This window comes from Danio rerio, chromosome 16, assembly GCF_049306965.1.
Source record: "Danio rerio strain Tuebingen ecotype United States chromosome 16, GRCz12tu, whole genome shotgun sequence".
NCBI lineage: Eukaryota > Metazoa > Chordata > Actinopteri > Cypriniformes > Danionidae > Danio > Danio rerio.
Genome location: NC_133191.1, coordinates 29,118,236 through 29,141,113, shown reverse-complemented (window position 1 = coordinate 29,141,113; position 22,878 = coordinate 29,118,236). Strand labels below are relative to the sequence as shown.

At 38.6% G+C, this 22,878-nt stretch overlaps 2 protein-coding genes across 3 annotated transcripts; both read right to left on the bottom strand.

Annotated features, from left to right (window-relative positions):
• Positions 1-379: 379 nt before the first annotated feature.
• prss59.2 (serine protease 59, tandem duplicate 2) lies at positions 380-2,488 on the bottom strand. 2 transcript variants are annotated; one of them, XM_073924507.1, is made up of 7 exons: positions 2,437-2,488; positions 1,632-1,830; positions 1,374-1,524; positions 1,043-1,293; positions 819-955; positions 632-733; positions 380-534 (listed from the first exon to the last, which is right to left on the bottom strand). In XM_073924507.1, exons 2-7 carry the CDS (start codon positions 1,711-1,713, stop codon positions 487-489), a joined length of 771 nt encoding a protein of 256 aa, XP_073780608.1. In that variant the 5' UTR covers positions 1,714-1,830; positions 2,437-2,488; the 3' UTR covers positions 380-486.
• Positions 2,489-5,223: 2,735 nt separating this feature from the next.
• On the bottom strand, positions 5,224-6,506 carry prss59.1 (serine protease 59, tandem duplicate 1). The gene is made up of 6 exons (NM_199605.2): positions 6,443-6,506; positions 6,201-6,351; positions 5,868-6,118; positions 5,644-5,780; positions 5,457-5,558; positions 5,224-5,368 (listed from the first exon to the last, which is right to left on the bottom strand). Exons 1-6 carry the CDS (start codon positions 6,480-6,482, stop codon positions 5,321-5,323), a joined length of 729 nt encoding a protein of 242 aa, NP_955899.2. The 5' UTR covers positions 6,483-6,506; the 3' UTR covers positions 5,224-5,320.
• Between the last annotated feature and the right edge of the window lie 16,372 nt (positions 6,507-22,878).

Genomic DNA, 22,878 nt, shown 5'->3' with positions numbered 1-22,878 from the left:
CTCGAACAGTGGCACTGAACACAAACTACAACAGCTGACAGAAATGCAGAAAAATAAAACCCTAGGACAAGTCAGGTTCAGCAATGGGAACATTTGTCATCTGGATTTTCCACAAGAAAGATTTTGAATGAATAATTGAAACCTCTGCTTTTTGGTTAATTTAACTGTAATGAGTCACTAACCATCCAGTCTTTTATAGCAGCTATGCATTATGTGAGTTATGTTAACTGAATCATCAGCATAAATGTGAAAACTATCGTTATGTTTTCTAATAATATCTCCCAGGGTTATCAAGTACAGGCTGAAAAGTAGTGGTACAAGTACTGAGCCTCACGGTACTACCTAATGAACTGGATTGATGCACTTGGAGAAAGAAGGATGTTTTTGAAAGTTTTTATTTTTACACAGGTTTTTATCTACAAACCAAAGACAGACATTGCAGATGAATTGCAGATCTATAAAGCTGTATGTGATCAAGAATCGGTTTTAGTTGTTTCTCATGGTGTCAGCGATCCACTGGCTGAACATACAGACCTTGAAGAAAAGAGAATTCATAAAAGTCATATAACTTCTTCATATTATATAAAACATTATGTTTTGTAAAAGTTGTTAACATCTACTACTGCCTTACCTTGCCGTAAACACCAGGATTATCCTTCTGAGCGCAGCCGTAACCCCAGGACACAATACCCTGAAGCTCACCGTTGCACACCACTGGACCACCAGAGTCACCCTGAGCAGGACAAACATAACAGCTGCTTATTACTAAAAGCTCAGTTGATATTTGTATTTCAGCAGCATTTCATGCTGTTCTTTACCTGGCAAGAGTCTTTTCCTCCCTCCAGGTATCCAGCGCAGAACATTGTGTCGGTAATCATGCCGGGGTAGGAGTTTTTACAGTCGCGGTCAGAAAGGATGGGGATCTCCAGACACTGAAGCTTGTTGGAATCAGCAGCTACAAAGAAAATAATTCAATGCAGTAAACTGTAGTGCTATGATCACGATGTCTGCAGAAAGTAACATCATAAAGCCTGTCACTTACTGGAGCTCATGGTGTTTCCCCAGCCAGAGACTCTGCACATGGTGCCGTCAGCAGCACAGCCGTTGGGCAGGGCCACAGGCTGCACATACTTGTTGAGGGTGGCAGGCTTGCTCAGCTTGATCAGCATGATGTCACTGTCAATGGTCCAGGAGTCATAGTTGGGGTTGCGGATGACCTTCTCGGAGGTGATGAACTGCTCAGTACCCTCATTAATGACGATGTTGTGCTCGCCCAAACGGACCTCCAAACGTCTGACAGACCAAATCAGAAAATGGTCAGAGCTGTAGAGACTCAGATACTGTACAAACTTGTTAATGAAGACTTTACTTACGACTTGTAGCAGTGAGCAGCAGACACAACCCAGTATTCGCTGACCAGAGAGCCACCGCAGAAGTGGTAGCCAGAGTTCAGAGACGCCTGCCAGGGCTGGGAATTAGGCTGGCACTCATATCCACCAACAATCTTGTCATCATCCAGAGCAACTGCATCAAATGTGAAAGTATAATTAGTATACAAACTACAATTACCTGCAAAATGAGTCGAGTGAAATTTGTATTTGTTGTGAATTGATGAATGAGTTGCTACTCACAGGCAGCTCCAAGGAGCACCAGGAACACCAAAGACCTCATGACTGCTGATTGAACCTGTTCGTTGATAGACTCGCATCTCATTTTGCGTATATATAAGACTGTCAGCCTATTGATCCACGCCCCTGTGGCTTGTCATTGACCAATAAGCTGCAAAGGTGTATCTGAAGTCTGATAAGTTTCTGCTTTCATTGTGTTTCTCTGAAAAGGTACATTATTATGTCCTGATTACTTTAATATCAGCTTAGATTTACAATATGGATTAAGATATATTGTATTTAATTGTTGCTTAATTTACTCTACTGGTCAAAAGTTTAGGGGCTTTTTTCATGTATTTTTTAAAGAAAATTATTTTGTTCATCAAGGCAAAATTTATTAAATGCAAAAAAATGTTAAATTGTTCAATGTTTATTACAATTTAAAAAAACTACTTTCTTATTGTATGTAGTTTCAAATGAAATGATTACTCCAGTCATTATTGCTTCTATTACCACTAATAATAATAATGATTCAAATTAAAGTGATTTCTAAAGGATCATGCGACTCTGAAGACTGTAGTAATGAAGCTGAAAATTCATCTTTAAAATCACTGGAATAAATTATTAAGTTAAATTATAAACTACGTTTGGAAAGTTATTTTATAGAGCAACAACATTTCACAACTTTACAATTTATACTGTATTTTTAATTAAATAAATACAGCCTTGGTAAGCAGGAGAAGCTTATTTTAAAACATTTAAAAATCCCACTGACCCAAAACATTTGACCGGTATAGTGTATTTCTAAAAAGTGAACATTTTGTTATACATTTTTCAAAACATAAAGCCAAAGCTTCCATAGTCTACCATTGAAAATCCACCTGCAATAAAAAAGAAATAATAATATAATGAGAATCAATGAAGAGCATAAAATGCATTTTTAAGCAAGCCGTGAAAATTTGTTTTAATAAGGGCAATGAAGAGATTTAGTTGCTCCTACATTTGTCATCATAGTCAATGTCTTGAACTGTTTCCCTTTTTCAGAAATTGCCAAAAGGTTTACTATAATAACTTGTTTCTACAATATCTACTTTTTTCTTATATTTTACAGTTAATTTAAAAGCAGTAAAATTTTGTAGTAAAATCCACTAACATTTTTGTGTTGCTTTGGTAAGTAATGTTATGCTAAAAGCATTGTACATTTATTTATGCATGCATTTGCTTACATTTTCATTGAAGCAACAAACCAAAGAAAAAGTGATGTGTTGCAGATTTGGAGACTTGCTTTGCCCTAACAGTAAAAATCCACCTGCAATAAATAGGTACTGATAATCTGAGGATCAAAGTAGACCATAGTATTACATTTTTAGATTAAATCAGTAAATTAAACAATATGCAGTTTTCCAGAACAAGCAGGGAAATGCAGCAGCTGTGCTATTGAATATGTTCATTTTAGACTGCAACCTTGACAGCAGGTTCCACACCGAAAAAAAAAATACCAGCAGCTGTCCATATTCTCACATGTGTGTTTGCGCCTGTACTTGTACATACTGTATATACTGTGTCAGAGCAATGTCCACATGGCAGAAAGGTACAGTTCTGAGATAATATAAATCACACAGTTAATTACATTTAACCACAAACAATTAATGTGAATAATTAGAGTAGCAGCAAATCATCTGATTGCAAGCATGATAAACATTTGGTTATTATATAACTGCATTAAAAGGTAAAGTTATGCATTGTTTCAATGCTTGGCTAAACACATATATTTAAAAATCTAAATTCGAAGAGTGTGTCTTAACTCTGAACATTAAGGAAGGCTATTCCAGAGTAGGGCTAAGTACCTGTATATGAATATACTTTAGTGGACTTTATTATTAGCAGAGGGCCTAAGACAAAGCACTGCAGCAATCCCTTTTTTACTGAAGTTAACTTCTACAATTGGGCGTCATGGTGGCACAGTGTGTAGCATGATCGCCTCACAGCAAGAAGGTTGCTGATTCAAGCCCTGGCTGGATCAGTTGTCATTTCTGTGTGGATTTTGCATGTTCTCCCAATGTCAGTGTGGGTTTCCTCCCAGTGCTCCGATTTCACCCACAGTCCAAAGACATGCTATATAGGTAAATTGAATAAGCTAAATTGGCTGTAGTGTATGTGTGTGAATGCAAGAATGGGTGTTTCCCAGTGTTGGGTTGCGGCTGGAAGGGCATCTGCTATTTGAAACATAAGCTGGATAAGTTGGCGATTCATTCCGATGTGGCGACCCCTGATTAATAAAGGGACTAAGCTGAAAAGTAATGAATGAAATTAACTTCTAGAATTCCCTGTTTAAATGGTAACAATGATGTACAGTAAGATTAAAACCCTTCTAATGCCTGTCCATGAAATCCAGTACACTTTGTCATCCACCCCTGAGTGTCATTTATCTGTAATGTTGAATTCAGCAATAAGATCAACTACAGTAAAACTAGACTATAGTGAGATGCAGCAGTGGACAAATGGAGGTCATTTGTCATTGTGTCATGTACCTTTGCAGAATTTCTTAATATTTTGTGAGGAAGAGAACTATTAGAAGTCTGTGACTTTTGGGAAAAGTTAAACATAAAAGGAAGCTTTAAAATAACTACCAGACTTGAAGAATCTTGAGACATGACCTAGAAAAAATATCAAGAATAGGTATTCGCTCTTTCAGTAAAGTAGTGGGTGTGGGATCTATTAAACATGTTGTTGATGTAGAAGCAGTGCTGCTAATTCAGCTTTTCCTGTCCTTGAGCTGTGACGTTCTGCAATAATTACGTAGTGGTGATAATTGGAGCTGAATCATAAGACGCTGTGAAAAGGTTTATATTTCTAACTGTACATAATTGTATGCTTTCATTTTTCTTAGGTAGAAATTCATCAACTGTTTTACAACTAAACTGTGTTGGAATATTCAGTTCTGGTGATGTTTGTTTGTCAATCTAGCCACTGTAAATAAAAACCCATGGATTGGATTATTTTCTCTGAATTTGCAGAGATGCTTGGCCCTGGTAAGACTGCTTTCTGAATCAATAGTATCTGGATGCAGCCTTTAAAATGCAAGCTGAGATTGCGTTTTTCAAAGATGCAATGTCAGACACAATGCACTCAATGGAGCTAGTGACGTCACTGTGACGAGTAGGGTTAGAGGTGGGGTTAGATGAACACATTAAAAATCATTGCATGCAGCTCAGATTGCATCTGCACCAGGTCTGCATCCAGAACCCTTCTCTTCTAAATTGCTACTTGAACTTTTCTCTGTGTGTGGTCATGGCTTTAAGTGCCTTAAAATGTAAATATTATTTTGTATGATGTAGCATTTTCCCCATTTTTTTTCAAATGACAACTGATGACAGAGAACTTACTAGGAACTTAATTTTTAGTATTTCATTTTCCCAATGACACCAAATGATTTCATGATTATTCATTGATGTTCTTTTTTAAAAATATTACAAACTTAAACTGAAGCTGTAATATTTGCTTCATGACAGATTTGTAACACTTTGTTGTGTGTTTATGAGTTTTTTAAAGTAATGTAGGCCTGTTAAAGTATTTAAAAGTGTTACTGTAACTGAAAAACATGAATAAAGCAAAATATTTTGAAATGACTTTATTTTCACAAGTGTTATCTCCAAAACAAAGAAAATGGATGTATTGCATATTTGGAGGCTGTATGTGACTTCAGATCAGATTTAGTTGTTTCTCATGGTGTCGGCGATCCACTGGCTGAACATGCAGACCTTGAAGAAAAGAAATCATGATTCATAAATCAAATGTTTTATCTTACAGCATTATTAGTTTTTTTTAACTACTAATAATCTGCATTACCTTGCCGTAAACACCAGGATGATTCTTCTCAGCACAGCCATAACCCCAGGACACAATACCATGAAGCTCACCGTTGCACACCACTGGACCACCAGAGTCACCCTGAGCAGGACAAACATAACACTTGTTTATTACCAAAAGCTCAGTTGATATTTGTATTTCAGCAGCATTTCATGCTGTTCTTTACCTGACAAGAGTCTTTTCCTCCCTCCAGGTATCCAGCGCAGAACATGGTGTCGGTAATCATGCCGGGGTAGGAGTTGTTACAGTCGCGGTCAGACAGGATGGGGATCTCCAAACACTGAAGCTTGTTGGAATCAGCAGCTACAAAGAAAAGAACCCAATGCAGTAAACTGTAGTGCTATGATCACGATGTCTGCAGAAAGTAATATCATAAAGCCTGTCACTCACTGGAGCTCATGGTGTTTCCCCAGCCAGAGACTCTGCACATGGTGCCGTCAGCAGCACAGCCGTTGGGCAGGGCCACAGGCTGCACATACTTGTTGAGGGTGGCAGGCTTGCTCAGCTTGATCAGCATGATGTCACTGTCAAGATCCCACGAGTCATAGTTGGGGTTGCGGATGACCTTCTCGGAGGTGATGAACTGCTCAGTACCCTCATTAATGACGATGTTGTGTTCGCCCAAACGGACCTCCACACGTCTGAAAGACCAAATCAGAAGATGGTCAGAGCTGTAGAGACTCAGATACTGTATACAAACTTGTTAATGAAGACTTTACTTACGACTTGTAGCAGTGAGCAGCAGACACAACCCAGTATTCGCTGACCAGAGAGCCACCGCAGAAGTGGTAGCCAGAGTTCAGAGATGCCTGCCAGGGCTGGGAATTAGGCTGACACTCATATCCACCAACAATCTTGTCATCATCCAGAGCAACTGCATCAAATGTGAAAGAATCATTAATACATGATCACCTTTTTGAATATTATATATCATTTTATTATTAGTGAATGGAGTTTCTTCTCACAGGCAGCTCCAAGGAGCACCAGGAACACCAAAGACCTCATGACTGCTGATTGAACCTGTTCGGTAAAGCTCTCGTTTATCACTCCATGTATTTATATTGCTGTCAGTCCATTAATCCACGCCCCAGTGGCCAACCATTGACCAGTCAGCGCCGGAAGATCAATCTGAAGTCTGATAAGTCAGTACAATGTTTTCATTAACTTTAATCAACTTAACCATATGGCATTAAGGTAATTTACCGCATTAACATAACCTTAATTACTTGAATGTTGGTACACTGTGTTAAGGCTGAATTGCCTATCTAATGCCACCCAGTCTACACTGTATATTGTAAAATACATTTATTTTCTCAAACACAAAGATAAATAATGCATAAAACCTAAGAGTAAAAAGCAACATGTAACAGAAAATACTATTTTCTAAGAATCAAATTATATTTTTAATGAAGTAGTTAATGACTTGACAGTTTGTGCATGAAACAGTATGACAAGATTCAGCTAGTGAGATTCAGCAGCTGCATATCTTGTTGAATATGTATAATTTTAGGCACTTCAGCCTTGACTGTAGTTTTCCAGTCTGAAACTGATCTTTTCAACAGCTGTCCATCTTCTCACCCTGGTTTTGCATTTGAACTTCCTCACTGACTCAAAATTTATAAAAATTATAGTGAGGAATCAGAACCTTTTGCCTGCACTGTTGTAAGTATGGTATTAATTTAATTGCAAGTGAAGTATATTTACCAAGCATGTAATCGTATTTTAGAGATGTTTTGGGCAATTTTGTTTTACTGGAGAGTTATCTTCTGCCATTGAGATAATCGTTACCTGTAAAATGCACTCTTTTAGAGTATGTTGTCGATACCTGTTAATGTACCTGCTTTAACTTCACATTTTCAGTAGAAGAAATCACAGCAGCAATCTATTTTTTTTTTCAGGTGGTCTCAGTTATGGCCTGCACACCTGCCACTTTCTATTGATGTTTGTGTTTCATTGGAGTGAGGCTGCAGTTAGAATTCAGACACCTTGGCCTGGAGTCTCCGTCCTTTGGTGTGTGCATGTGTTCACTCCTGCATATCAACCCATTATTATCCTTTATGCATTTGTGTTGCTTTAACATTTTTGTTTGTTAAAAAATTTTATATTTTGTTTAAATTTCTTACTTTTTTGTCACAGTCTATGAGACAAATGATATAACAAACAATACAGATTTTCAGGACTTGGACTTCAGCCTAATCTCACTGAAACACAAACCTCATCAAAAACAGGTATGCAGGCCATCACATCTTTCCTCCAGGTACTGACCAGGCTTAACCCTGCTTAACTTCTGTAGGCAGTCTTACTTTATAAAGTGGTACGACTTTGGCAAACTGCATCTGTACAGTAAACAACATGTACAAATATTCTAAATGCCTGAAAGATGTTTTCTATGGGTTATACAAAATATCCAGTGTAATTCCCCATTTGGAGTTTAGTATAATTTTGAAAACATTTTCGTATAGTTAGCACACATAAAGACAAGACACAGGTAAGTAATGTTTCGCACTGGTTTATTGCCAGGAATTATGAAAGCATGCAGCAGACAAGTCTCTTGAGTAATCCAGTTTGAATAGTTGCAGCTAATAAAGATGAGGTAATATAGATAACAAGAAGGAGTCAGGTAAAGTCACATAATAACCTTGAAACCAGGCACTGGTGTGAGGTGAGTGCTGTGCTTATGATGGAGTCCAGGTAAAAGTGATTAGGAATCAGGTGATGATGATGGGGTGATGTTTTCACTATTGCCATTTGTTTTTTTTTTTAAACTATTTTAACCATTATGAGCTCCACAGTCCTATTCAGTAGGTGGTGGGAATGTACTATTCAAGGTCATAGCCAGCACCTGTACGAGAGCAAGCCAGACTTTTCACTTCAGAAGCCTTACGCGACTGGAAACTACTAGATCTGCTTAGCTAAATCCAGAGAGATCAAGCTTTATGTACCCTGTGTGGGTGACAACGCAGACAGCAACAATCAAGCTGAGTGATTCTCCCATCCTTGGCCATTTCACTGCGTACTTCTAAAAGAGCAGTCCAGTACAAAGAACAGATTTCTCTAAGAGAGCAACAAGGTCAGACAACATGTCTTTTTAAAGATGTTATTCCGATGGTGCTTTTCTGAATGTGGTGGTTCCTATCTCCGGATGACTGGCACGAGTACTGCATCACATGTCTGGGGGTCCAGCATGTCGATGCAGTGCTTGCAGACAGCTCATGCCTTCATTGTGAGGACATGTTGATTAGACAGCTGAGATCATGGATCACACTTGCAAAGGTGCGAGCCACCCCTATTGTTCCTGGTAAATTGTTGAGCATTGGGCAGGTCTGAGGTTCACAATGGGAACTTATCTGTTGCCTCCTGGCCCACAGACATCCCACAGTGTGCCCTATCCAAGCTTCAAGCGGGTGTGGTGGTTCATTCTGCGGGATGGTTGTGCTTCCGCACAATTACACTGGAGATCAGATGCCTGTAACAGCATCGAAGGGCAAGCTGTCATGTTCAGAGGACAGACCGGGCCAGCTACCACTGTCTGAGGTGCAAAGTGTTGTCATGAATCTGGAGTCAGTCATGATGGCTGTGCTTCCGCACAATTACACTGGAGATCAGATGCCTGTAACAGCATCGAAGGGCAAGCTGTCATGTTCAGAGGACAGACCGGGCCAGCTACCACTGTCTGAGGTGCAAAGTGTTGTCATGAATCTGGAGTCAGTCATGATGGCTGTGCTTTTACACAGCGAGCTCACACTGGTATGGAGGGTGCTTTTCTCTTTCCGTTCTTTATGCGCTTCCGCCCTTACCTCCCTCGATGGCAGGGTGGCAAGCAGGTACAAAGCTATTCTCCAGATAGTAGGTGCCACCACCTATGGGCGTAAGCCGTGTCCCCCCTCCAAGGCGTATGGGTTATGTTATGCGTGATCCTGATTGGCTATCCCACATGCTTTATTGAGCCAAGGTACAGTTCCCCTTTTCTCATACAGACCATAGTGTCTTCCCTACCCACTAACCAGCTTATCATATGTAGTGTTCCCCCTAGTGGTTAACCCATATGTTCATATTGTCACCAGGTCTCCCTAGTTGGGTAGCAGTTGGCTTCCGCAGTATCCTTCCTTTTCACGACTAGCACACTTTTCAACATACTGTCCTATTTCTGAATCCCTAGTCTGTATTTAGCTAGGTAAAAGACTCATATGACCCCCTATGAATTTTAATATAAAAATTCCATATTCTGTTAAGCAAGGGCCGGGGGCGTTGGAGGGTTGTGCTAAAGACGAAGCAAGGTCCAACTGCTGTAGCGCTTTCCATACACTTCCCAATAATGTCAAACAGACACAGCATTGGAGTTCCCGACCTGAAAGGAAAGTTCTGGTTACAGGTGTAACACTGGTTCCCCCAAAAAAGGGAAAGGAAATGCAGTGTCTTGAGGCTACAGCAGCTGGTCCTCCAGCTGTATGTTTGGTTTCTTTAACAATAAAACCCTGCCATGCTCTCCTACAGGTGTTGACTAAATACTCAAGTAATTGTGATCAGCAGTACCTGTGGAACCCATTTTCTAAAGCTGTGGTCACACTAGAGTTTGTGTGTGTTAAATTTTGCAGTACGGTGCTGTGGAAATGGGCGGGATTAAACAGGATGAATAGATATTAAAAAAGGTGAGCGATCGGTCCATATTTTACATTTCTGTCCAGAGAGGTCATGTTTTGATCCTCGATTCGTCTCACGCAGTCAAGTGATGCGATTTCGCAGGTCAGAGTTTACCATGCTTGAACTTTGCACCTCAGCAACCTGCAAAACTTGAAGCATGACCTTGCACTTCCGGTCTGGCACGTTCGCGTGCGTGTTAATGGAAGTCTATGGGGAGAAAATTCCAGTGTGACCGCAGGTTTACTCTTCAGAATTGTGCTCATAGTGATTCCCCTAAAGTGTCGTACCGACACAGCATTTTTGTTCCCTTTGGGGGAATGAGGGTTTCGTCTATAACCAGGATGTTCTTCTTTGGCATTACATTACAAGGCAAGACATAAAAAAAGCTAATCATAAAGCCAAAACCAAATAAGGCAAACTACCAACTACCAAATTCAAAATATTCAACATTGGTCAGATATATGAAACAGCGTTACTTCCCAGTTGTTGTTGTAACTTATAACTTATAATAATGTCTGAGGATACAATATGGTCAAGTTTGATTTTCAACTTTTTTAGTGATGTGGAGCTCATAATAACGAGGATTTCAGCTCCTCAGTCTGGACCAGTTCAAAGAAAATTATCCAGAGAAACCAATTTTAATCTCTTAAAGCTGTTGTAAACAAATGAGATCCATTTTTTAAGGAGATAAAGGGAACGGTCACCCAAAGAAATATGAAAATTCTGTCATCATTTACTCTCCCTCCACTTTTAAAATAATTATACTCATAAAAGCAATATAAAGTATAATAGCACAAACTCTATCAACATTTGCATCCAATTTTGTCTTGTAAGCAGGGAAACACCCAGGTGCTGTTTTTTGGGTCAGAGGACAAATCCAAGGACAGTGTGATTTTTTGTGTGAAAAGCACGCTCTCTATATTTCTGTTATCTTCATTCATAGTGGGTTATTTATTTTAGTAAAAGCTGCTCTGCAATGGAAGACAGGATTCAGTCAACTCTCTGCTTTTAATACTAGCAACTGAACCAAAAATTCAGTCCTCGCTGGTTTTGACTTGCTGTTCTTTAGTTTCCAGGGACAATCCTTCAGAATAGCATTTCTATTTTTATTTTGGCATTAGTTTTACTCTCTGATGAGACTCTCCTTAGACCTCAGGCAGCAGTTGACCTAAAATGTGGGTTAATCTGCACATTCTACTTTCTAAAAAGTACTTAGATTAGACTAATTTACAAAATAATAATAATAATAATAATACATAAGTAAAAATGATAAAAGCAAATGTTCTTCAGTCTGTATCTCTCAAACAATGTTTCAAATATGATTCTTATGATAAATCTAATTTTTTTTTACAGATTATTTTACAATTATTATGACTGCCAAAAACTCTGTGCTGGTATTTAATTACCCACCTCAAAGCAGGTTGTTAGCATGGAGCATGTTTTTACAACCTTTTATTTATAAATGCTTTTGATTTGCTGTATGATTTACTTTCCAGTAGAACATTTGTTTTGTGTCAAATACCAGTTATTTATAGATGTTTATTAGAGCACATATTTCCACAGCTGTTTTGGTCACGTAAAGGTAAAGTGCATGTAGTACAGTGTACATGCTGAAGATGTCAGGAAAGAAACATAAGACATTTTTAAGAAACGAAACCCTATAAAAATTGATACACTAGTGCATGTACAGTATGCATGCAACACAGTTGTCAAAGATAATGTATGAAGTTAATAAATTAACTTTACAATTCCCAGATTGCATGAATTTTGTTTAATTATATAATCCTTCATTCATTCATTCATTCATTCGCCACAGCGGGATGAACCGCCAACTTATCCAACTTATGTTTTAAATATGGAATGCCCTTCCAGCTGCAACCCATCACTGGGAAATTATATTACAGTTTTTCTCAGTCGCTTTGGTGCATTTCTCACTACACTATTTACATTTGCACAACAGTTAATGCATTTCTCAAAACAATTAGTCATTTGTGCACATCCTAGTAGCAGTTTCTCATTCTTTTCAACAAATTGTGAATGCTTTTGGACAAGCATCAATTGCTTTCATACAACTCTCTGCTATTTATAACATTAACATTTGCTTATGTCATGTCAGTCAAAATGAACTAAACTTGTAAATGCTGAATAGTCATTCTATATAAAACTAATAGTCCTCATTTCATTACTTGAGTCATTACATACAAAAATGGTGAACTAGTTGTCAAAATCTGTCAAACAAATTTTATAAAAGAAATTTTAATCTTTATTTTCCTGAAAATGTCTTTAAAATTCAACAATTTGATGAATGATTTATAGACCTGTGTATGTTGTAGGCTCAGTTCCAATATGTACTGCAATATTGTGTACAGTTGTGCACAGCTCTACCTAAAGGGAGTTTATGTTTGTTGTAAACAAGGGTGTATTTATTCTTTTCTTTTGCACAATGCTGTGAGTAAATTAGAATTGCAAAGAGCAAATGCAGTAAAAATGTGAAACATACACTTTTAGTGTCTTGTACCCAGATAACTTACTCAATGCAGTGATGTCTTGTCAGGATCGGGGATAGAACCCGGGTCTCTGGCATGAGAGGTGAATGACTTCCCTACTGAGCTACTGGGAGATGAAGAACCCAGACGAAGAAAGGCAACTTGCTTCTCAGTGGAAATTTATTATTGACAAAAAAATCTTCAATAAGTGATAAAAGTAAAGAGAGGCAAAAAACATAGTCCTCCAATATCCAAAAATACAAAACTCAAAAAGTAGGCAAAAAACACCTGAACAGTTGAACTCAACAAACACAAAAGATATAAGTCATTAAAGAGCTTAGAGTTATAATTAAGAGGCTTTACAAAAAGTAACTCACAGTGGTTGACAGGCTTGAATCCACAATAACTGAGCAAAGTACAGATGAAACTGAGGCTACTTAAATACAAGAAACTAAACAAGGCACATGTGAAATCAATGACAATGATTACGGATACCAAATAGAAAACTACTAAATGACGACATCTAGTGGACAAAAAAAAGCATTACAGGAAAAGCTAAAATGACAAAGGGCAAAACCCTGACAGGGCCCCCCCCTCTAGGAACGGCTCCTGACGTTCTTGCCTAGGGACTTGACTTGTGGGACTTGTGAAAGTCTTGAATTAACTTAGGGTCCAAAATGTCCTTGGCAGGAACCCAGGAACGCTCCTCAGGGCCGTAACCTTCCCAGTCTACAAGATACTGCCGGGTTCTTAGAACTTGGCGTACATCCAGAATCCGGCGGACTGTGTAGACTGGTTGGCCTCCAAAAGAACGAGGAGGGGGAGGTTTTTCTGTCACAGAGAAAGGAGAAGAAAGAACTGGTTTAAGTAATGAAACATGAAAGGTAGGGTTTATTTTTAAGGATTTGGGTAAGTATAGTTTATAAGTGACTGGGTTTACTTTCCTGGCAATTTTAAAAGGGCCGATGAACTTTTGGGAAAGTTTTCTTGAATCCACTCGAAGGGGAATATTCCTGGTTGACAGCCAAACTCTTTGGCCAGGACGAAGAGTTGGAGCTGGCCTGCGTCTGCGGTTAGCCTGATGTTTGTATTGTTGAGAAACCTTGAGGAGCTTAAGACGGGCCTTTCTCCAGGTTTGACGACAGCGTCTAACGAACTGGAGAGCTGAGGGAACTGCAACTTCAACTTCCTGTTCAGGAAATAGTGGCGGGGGAAAACCAAATTGGCACTCGAAAGGGGACATACCAGTTGCCGAAGAACGGAGGGTGTTATGCGCATATTCGGCCCATATGATGAAGCGAGACCATGCAGTAGGGTTATTAGCAGCCATACATCTCAGTGTGGTCTCAAGGTCCTGATTAAGTCTCTCAGTTTGACCATTCGACTCAGGGTGGAAACCTGAAGATAGACTTGCAGTGGCCCCTATGGATTGACAAAAGGCTTGCCAGAATCTGGAGGAGAATTGAGGTCCTCGATCAGAGACAACATCCAGGGGAATACCAAAGACTCGAAACACATGGTTGATGACTAATTCAGCTGTCTCTTTAGCAGTGGGGAGTTTGGACAGGGGAATGAATCTTGCAGCTTTGGAAAATCTGTCCACGATGACTAATATAGTGGTGTTTCCCTGGGATGAAGGAAGTCCTGTGATAAAGTCCATGGATATATGTGACCAGGGCCTGTGGGGTATGGAAAGTGGATGCAGAAGTCCCTGAGGTGCACAATGGGAACTTTTGTTCTGGTTGCAGGTGGGGCATGCTTTGACGTACATGGTGACATCTCTTTTAATGGTTGGCCACCAGAACCGTCTCTGCAGAAACTCGAGAGTGCGGACAGACCCTGGGTGGCAAGTAAGTTGTGATGAATGTCCCCATTGGAGGACTTTAGAGCGAACAACTTTGGGGACATACAGACTGTCAGTAGGACCTCCACCTGGGTCGGGATCTTTAGTTTGGGCTTTCCTTACAAGACCCTCCAGATCCCACCTAATGGGGGCAATGATCTTAGAGCTGGGGACAATAGATTTCTTGCAGTCTTCAATAATGGATTTTGCATATGCTCGGGACAAGGCGTCTGGTTTTAGGTTTTTTGAACCAGGGCGGTAGGTGAGAGTAAAATGAAAACGGTTGAAAAATAAGGACCACCTGGCTTGTCGGGGGTTGAGTCGCTTCGCCTGCTGAACATATTCAAGATTTTTATGGTCAGTGAGAACTTGAAAGGGGTGTTTGGCTCCCTCAAGCCAGTGTCTCCATTCCTCGAGAGCTAGCTTCACTGCCAGTAACTCCCTATCACCCACGTGGTAGTTTCTCTCAGTGGGAGTTAAACGATGAGAGAGGAATGCGCATGGGTGAAGTTTGTTATCCTCACCTCTCTGAGACAACACTGCTCCAATGCCCACATCGGAAGCATCAACCTCCACCATGAAAGGTTTGTCAGGGTTCGGAATGAGGAGGATAGGGGCTGATGTGAAGCGCTTTTTTAGCTTGATAAAAGCCTCTTCAGCTTCGGGTCCCCAATGAAACCCAGCACCATTCTCCTTGGTGAGGGCGGATAATGGGGCTGCCACAGTACTGAAATTCAGAATGAATTTCCTATAAAAATTGGCAAAACCAAGGAATCGTTGCACCTCTTTGACCGATGAGGGGGAAGGCCAGTCCACCATAGCTTGGATCTTTTGCGGATCCATCTGGATTTGTCCGGGCTTGATGATAAATCCAAGGAATTTGACTTGGGTTACATGGAACTGGCATTTCTCGGGTTTAACATATAGGTGGTTGTTAAGAAGACGTTGGAGGACCTTGCGGACGTGAAATATATGTTCTTGGAGGGAGCTTGAGAAAATAAGGATGTCATCTAGGTAGACAAATACAAACTTATTCAGCATGTCTCGAAGAACATCATTGATGAGGGCTTGAAACACTGCAGGAGCATTGGTAAGACCAAAGGGCATCACTAGATATTCATAGTGCCCTGTGGGCGTGTTGAAAGCGGTCTTCCACTCATCTCCCTGTTTGATGCGCACAAGGTGGTAAGCATTGCGCAGATCAAGTTTAGTGAAAATAGAAGCCTCTTGTAGGATCTCAAAAGCAGTGGACATGAGTGGCAAGGGATAGCGGTTGCGGATGGTGATTTTATTAAGCCCCCTGTAATCTATGCATGGGCGCAGACCACCATCCTTTTTTCCAACAAAGAAAAACCCTGCGCCTGCAGGAGAGGTGGATTGTCGGATGATTCCTGCTGCGAGGGATTCCTCGATATAACTTTCCATGGCAGTACGCTCAGGAAGGGACAAGGAAAAAATACTGCCTCTTGGGGGGCAGGAGTCTGGAAGTAGCTCGATGGCGCAATCATATGGACGGTGGGGCGGTAAGGAGGTAGCTCTCTTCTTGCTAAAGACAGCTTTGAGGTGGTGGTACTGGGCTGGAACTTGGGACAGATCCACGGGTTCTCGAGACTCGAAAATGGGGTTCAGAGGTTTCAGATTCAAACAGGTGTTTTGACAGGTAGGACTCCAGTCCAGAAGGGTTCCACTTACCCAGTCAATGTGGGGGTTATGCTGCAAAAGCCAGGGATGTCCGAGGATAACTGGAAACTCAGGTGACTGTATGAGGTGGAAACAGAGCTTCTCTTCATGTTGGTAGATGGAAAGAGACAAGTGAGAAGTAAGGTGAGTAACCTCTCCTGGAGCTAATGGTCTGCCATCCAGTGCTGTGACTGACAGTGGTTCTGGAAGAGAGTCAATGGGAATATTGAGGTCTTTTGCCAGGGTGATGTCCATGAAGTTTCCTGCAGCACCAGAGTCAATAAAGGCTTGAAGTTGGGATCTTTGGTCTGCCCAAGTGAGGGTGATGGGGAGGAACAAACCACATTTGGAAGGTGAGGTGCTGTAGGTAACTCCCGTTACAGTCCTTCCCTGCCTGTACGGGACTGAGCGTTTCCCGAAAGCTGGGGACAGGTGGAGCGAAAATGATCAGACAGACCACAATAGAGGCAACACCGCTCTCTCATGCGGCGGTCCCTCTCCGTAGGAGAAAGGCGAGTTCTGCCCAACTGCATTGGCTCGGGATTGTCTTGGTGTAACAGTACTGGGGAAGAGGAGGTTGGAGTGAACCCTTCGGTGGAAACAGTGGCGCGATAAAGATGTCTCTCCCTCAGTCGATTATCCAGTTTAATTGCTTGGTCTATTAGGGACTCGAGATCTAGGGCAGGTTCCCTGGTAGCCAAATCATCTTGAATAATCTCAGATAACCCGTTCTGAAAGCAGACCATAAGAGCTTCATCATTCCAGCCACTCCCTGCAGCCACTGTTCGAAATTGAATAGCATATTCTGCCACACTGCCAGTCCCTTGTCGAAGGGTGAGGAGTTTTTTAGAGGCTTGCCGGTCACTAAGGGGATGGTCAAAGACTCGCTTAAACTCCTGTTCAAACGCCATGTAGCTTGAGCAAAAGGGTGATTTAGCCTTCCATACTGCAGTGGCCCAGGAAAGGGCCTTACCGGACAACAGTGTGATCACATAGGCAATTTGGGCCCGATCTGATGGAAAAGATGAAGGCTGCAATTCAAAGGTGAGAGAACATTGGGTTAGGAAACCATCACACGCACTAGGATCACCTGAAAAGTGTCGTGGTGGAGGTAGACGAGGTTCCATCATGGGAGAGGGTGCTCGAGATTCTGACATAGGTGCTGGGGTGGTAATGGAGGCTGGAGTTGTGCAGGTTGGCAATCTGTCAAAAAGTTGGCGAACAGTAGTCATTAGTTCAGAAAGTACCTGAGAGTGTTTGGCCATCAGGGCCTCTTGCTGTACTAGGACATTCTCATGGCGTTGGACGGTTGACCCATGTTGAGCCACTGTGGCAAGTAGCTCCTGAGAACTGGGGCATTCTGGCTCCATGTTGTTGGCTCAGTTATTCTGTCAGGATCGGGGATAGAACCCGGGTCTCTGGCATGAGAGGTGAATGACTTCCCTACTGAGTTACTGGGAGATGAAGAACCCAGACGAAGAAAGGCAACTTGCTTCTCAGTGGAAATTTATTATTGACAAAAAAATCTTCAATAAGTGATAAAAGTAAAGAGAGGCAAAAAACATAGTCCTCCAATATCCAAAAATACAAAACTCAAAAAGTAGGCAAAAAACACCTGAACAGTTGAACTCAACAAACACAAAAGATATAAGTCATTAAAGAGCTTAGAGTTATAATTAAGAGGCTTTACAAAAAGTAACTCACAGTGGTTGACAGGCTTGAATCCACAATAACTGAGCAAAGTACAGATGAAACTGAGGCTACTTAAATACAAGAAACTAAACAAGGCACATGTGAAATCAATGACAATGATTACGGATACCAAATAGAAAACTACTAAATGACGACATCTAGTGGACAAAAAAAAGCATTACAGGAAAAGCTAAAATGACAAAGGGCAAAACCCTGACATGTCTCACTTTACTGTAGTTTTCAAATGGCTGTGCAAAGAGTCTATAGTGCTGTCTTGAGCATTTACAGGAAGGGTCACCAAAATCTGACTTTTTTGCATTGAAAAAATGTACAGAGTACACTGTCAAAATGAAAACATGACTAAGCCATTTGACTTTCTTGTTCATAAACAATGGTGTCAGGACTTTTCATTTTGACGATACTGACAGTTTGATTGACATGAATACTTGCTTTTGAGGAATGAACTATCCATTTTGAGCATGTGACGTGCTTTTGCAGGTTATCAGCTAGGTTTTGCAGTTTGCACTAATTGTTTTGAGAAATGCATTAACTGTTGTGCAAATGTGAATAGTGTAGTGAATTAATTAATTAATTTTCTTTTCGGCTTGATCCCTTTATTAATCTGGGGTCGCCACAGCGGAATGAACTGCCAATTTATCCAGCATATGTTTTACGCAGCGGATGCCCTTCTAGCAGCAAACTATCGCTGAGCAATTATAGAATCAAATGATTGTAAAAAATAAATAAATAAATCTAATAAAATCACAGTATAGTCATATAAAACTATAGTTAAAAGATAATAACTTGCAAAATTGTGAAATAGTTTCTCATTCATTCATTAGCAGAGATAATCATAAATGAATTGCTACAAATGTTTATTCAATTAAATTTATTCAAATACAAAGTACTGGTAAAAACATGTGCTGTGCAAAATTGGCTGTTCATTTATTTACCTTCAGGATATCCGATATTAAAGCTAATAATAATGTTTAATATTAAAGCTAATATGTAGTAAAAAATGTTCAGTTTCATGCACAGACTAAACAATTTACTTTCTAAATGCAGTTAATTCCACATGTAGTATATAGATATATGTTGTTGTTGTTTTGTTTGTATATTATGACTTCAAAGCAATGTTGATTTGCATTATGAATCACCATAGATCAGTTATAAATATTCTTTAACTTTCTTTCATGGCCTGAAGGTAGTAAAATAACTGCAGATATAATCCACATAATTAATCAGCTATAGATCACATTTGACTGCGGCCGGAAGTTAAGGAGAATTATTTGCATTATTTATTAAATTTCCCATTAATTGTATTTTATTAACATCTACCCCTACTGCAACCCTAAACCCAACAGTCACAGTAGTGTAAAACAGAACTGGATCTGGAGTCTTCTCCATTAGTATAGCTGATTAACCATGTGGATGGATGATAACAGGCTTCTGAGCCTACTAGTATCTGGCTCATATCAGCTGATAATCACTGATAATACACATTCAATTTAGTGATAAGATTCAAATTGGGTGCAGCGATCAAAGTTATTCTATTATTTGCAAATAAAATTAGATGATTAATGTAATGTAATTATATAGTATCTTAAATACAAAAAAGTCTCAAAGAGTCAAAAAGAATTTAAATACAAATAACAAGGAATTAATTACATATTTCAAATGCATTTCATTAAAAAAGATAAGATATAATATGGTTTTAGGCCAAAAAATTTTTGGTCGGATCTGTAAAATAGATATACTTGTTACAAGGAAAAAACATACCATCTCTGTTGTCATTGACTAAATAAAGCCGACATTTCCTTTTGCATAACAGAATAAACTTTGGTGATACATACAGTACTGTATATTCATCGGTCAAGTCAAATATAGTCAAACGTTAGCTAAATTAAGAAATGTAAATTACTACACATTTTAGCTGTAGAACACTAATAAAAACTGTAATAACACAGTTACAAAAAAAGGCTTTGATTTGATTTTGATTTATTTATTTTTGAACAAAAATATCATACATTTAAATTTATCATACAATACATTTTAACATTGTCAGAAATGGCGTGGAATGAAGCACAAGCTTTTGAATATAACTATTAGTATACTGTATTTACATTATTCATAAAATTGTTAAAACAATTTATGATTTTAGATATAATTTTAATAATTAGTTTTTTATGGCTTTAAACAGATGTAATGAAGACTAATTTCTAATTTCCTATGATGACTTAAGTTCATGTGTGTTTATTTGTAAATGTGTAAATGAGTGTTAGTTTCTCTCTGTGGTTGACAATGTTTTGGCATGTGACTATGTGAAAACAGTTATGTTTATAAAGGCCAAACGTATAGAAAAAAACATAGTATGTGAGCCATTTCAGAGTTGAGATAAAAAGTGATTTTTAAGGCTGTATGCATTGCATGGTTATGTTTTTTGTTGTTGTTTGATAAGTTATCAAAAACAAAAATTTGAAAAGGATTTACAATTGCTCAGAATGGAATAAAATTATAGAAGTAAAATATAAATAAAATAAAATAAAAAACCAACATGATAGACCCACCCATATTATAAACCACTGCTTACAGTTAAAGTCAGAATTATTAGCCCCCCTGAATTATTAGACTGCTTGTTTATTTTTTCCCCAATTTCTGTTTAACGGAGAGCGGATTTTTTCTACACATTCTAAACATAATAGTTTTAATAACTCATCTCTAATAACTGATTTATTTTATGATTGCCATGATGACAGTAAATAATATTTTACTAGATATTTTTCAAAACACTTCTATACGGCTTAAAGTGACATTTAAATGCTTAATTAGGTTAATTAGGTTAACTAGGCAGGTTAGGGTAATAAGGCAAGTTGTTGTGTAATGATGGTTTGTTCTGTAGACAATAGAGAAAAAATATAACTTAAAGGGGATAATAATTTTGCCCAAAAATTGTGTTTTAAAAAATTTTAACTGCTTTTATTGTAGCCAAAATAAAACAAATTTTAACTTTTTCCAGAAGAAAAAATATTATCAGACATACTGTGAATTTTTTTTTTTTTTTTTTTTTTTTTGCTTTGTTAAACATTATTTCAGAAATATATAATACAGAAGAAAAAAAAACTCAAAGGGGGCTAATAATTCTGACTTCAACTGTACATGATATGGTAAATTAAACATACCCCTAAGATTTATGTATCCTCAGAAGATGTATCCTCAGCTGAACAATGCATGGTCACCCTTATATTCTGTAAACTAAAAAAAGAGAAAAAGACCTGATGAGTAAGAAACCAATTAAAAGGTCCGTTCACCCAAAAGTGAAAATTCTGTCATCATTAACTCATCCTTCATTTGTTTCAAACCTTCATGAGTCTCTTTCTTCTGTTTAACACAAAAGAAGATATCTTGAAGTGTGCTGAAAACCTGTTACTGATGACTTTCATATATTTGTTTTTCCTAATATGGAAGTTACAAGTTTTCAGCTTTTTTCAAAATATTTTCTTTTATGTTCAACAGAACAAAAAAATTCCTAAAGGTTTGGAACCTCCTTAGGGTAAGTAAACAATGAGTACATTTTCTTTTTTGGGTAAAATATCCCTTCAAAACGTGAAAAGTGGAAAATTAAAGTTTGACAGATTTTTAGATTTAATTTTTTTAGGAGTGAAACTCTAAACTTTCACCCAAAACACTTCAGGGTGAAATTGTTTCAAACAAAACTATTACAACGTCTAAAGAACCGTCTTTATAGAGTGAGAATGGAAAAGAAATAGAATATTTGTTGCCTCAATAATGCATGATTTTGCAGTCATTGTTTTGCAACTTTTAAAGGGATAGTTTACCCAAAATTTTAAATTCTGTCATCATTTACTCTACACTTGTTCCAAACCTGTCTGAGTTTCGTTCTTATGTTTAACATAAAAGGATATATACTGGAGAATGCTGAAGAAAAACAACAGCCATTGGCTTGTGGCTGACATTTACATTGGCTGCTTCTTTTGTGTGTGCTTTTAAAACAACAAAACAAAAGACAATTTTATTTTAGGAAATAAAGAAATGAACAGTGCTTATTTTTTAATTGCAAACAATTGAATTTTTTTGACAAGTGATGTTTCTTAGCAATCTTTACTCTTTTTTTTTGTCTGATTGGTTATTTGAGGGTTCCTTTTGTATCATTTCTGTAGTCCAGGTTCAGGGTAGTATTTCATCATATAGGACAGACAAGGATATCCTCCAGCAAGTAAATTGTGTACAGTAATGATTGAAGTGCACAAATACAGTAAAAAAAAGTATTAAAATAACTATAATTATTTTAACACTTAGATGACCAGGGAACTGTACAAAAGTATGTAAAACTCTATACACTGATGCCATTCCCCACGTGCCCTGCCCTCTATTTCAAGCACAGGCCCACAGTTTGTGACAAGAAGTTTTAAAAGGTTTGTTAGATAAATTAATCATTGTTTTGAAATCTGATAACTCTCCTTCAAATAATAATTTGGATATAATCTGTACTTCCATGTCCATCATCAAAATAGCATGTAATAATGCTAAGTAACCTCTTTGAAAAGGACTAACTCTGAAGCATAACATGCTCTGATGCAGGTTTTCTTCAGAGAGAAAGTTACTTACATATACCAAAAGTTACCTCTGTTTTTGGAACCAAAAGATGAGGTTATCCACTTGCTTACTCTTAAAGTTATCTGGGCATGCTGTGTCAGATAACCAACTATCTGGAATACCCCCCAGAAACAAGAAAATGCTTGTCCTGCAGCTGTCAGTGTGATCACTGTCCGGTTGGGTAAACTGTCTCAGAAGTGTAGATGCAAATCATTATGGTCAGTGTAGTCCAGGTGAGTGGCAGAGGTGATGTGTGTAGCTGTGGGCACTCCAGCTGACAATTATGCCAGTATCTCTCTAGATAAGATGTGATATGACCAAAAGATTCGAATGTGTCTTATTGCCTTCCAAAAATATATATTTGTGGAAGAAGCAGTTTTCAACATCTTTTTTTCTGTTGATGAGACAAAAATATATATTAAAAAAAAAATTAAAAAAAAAATTT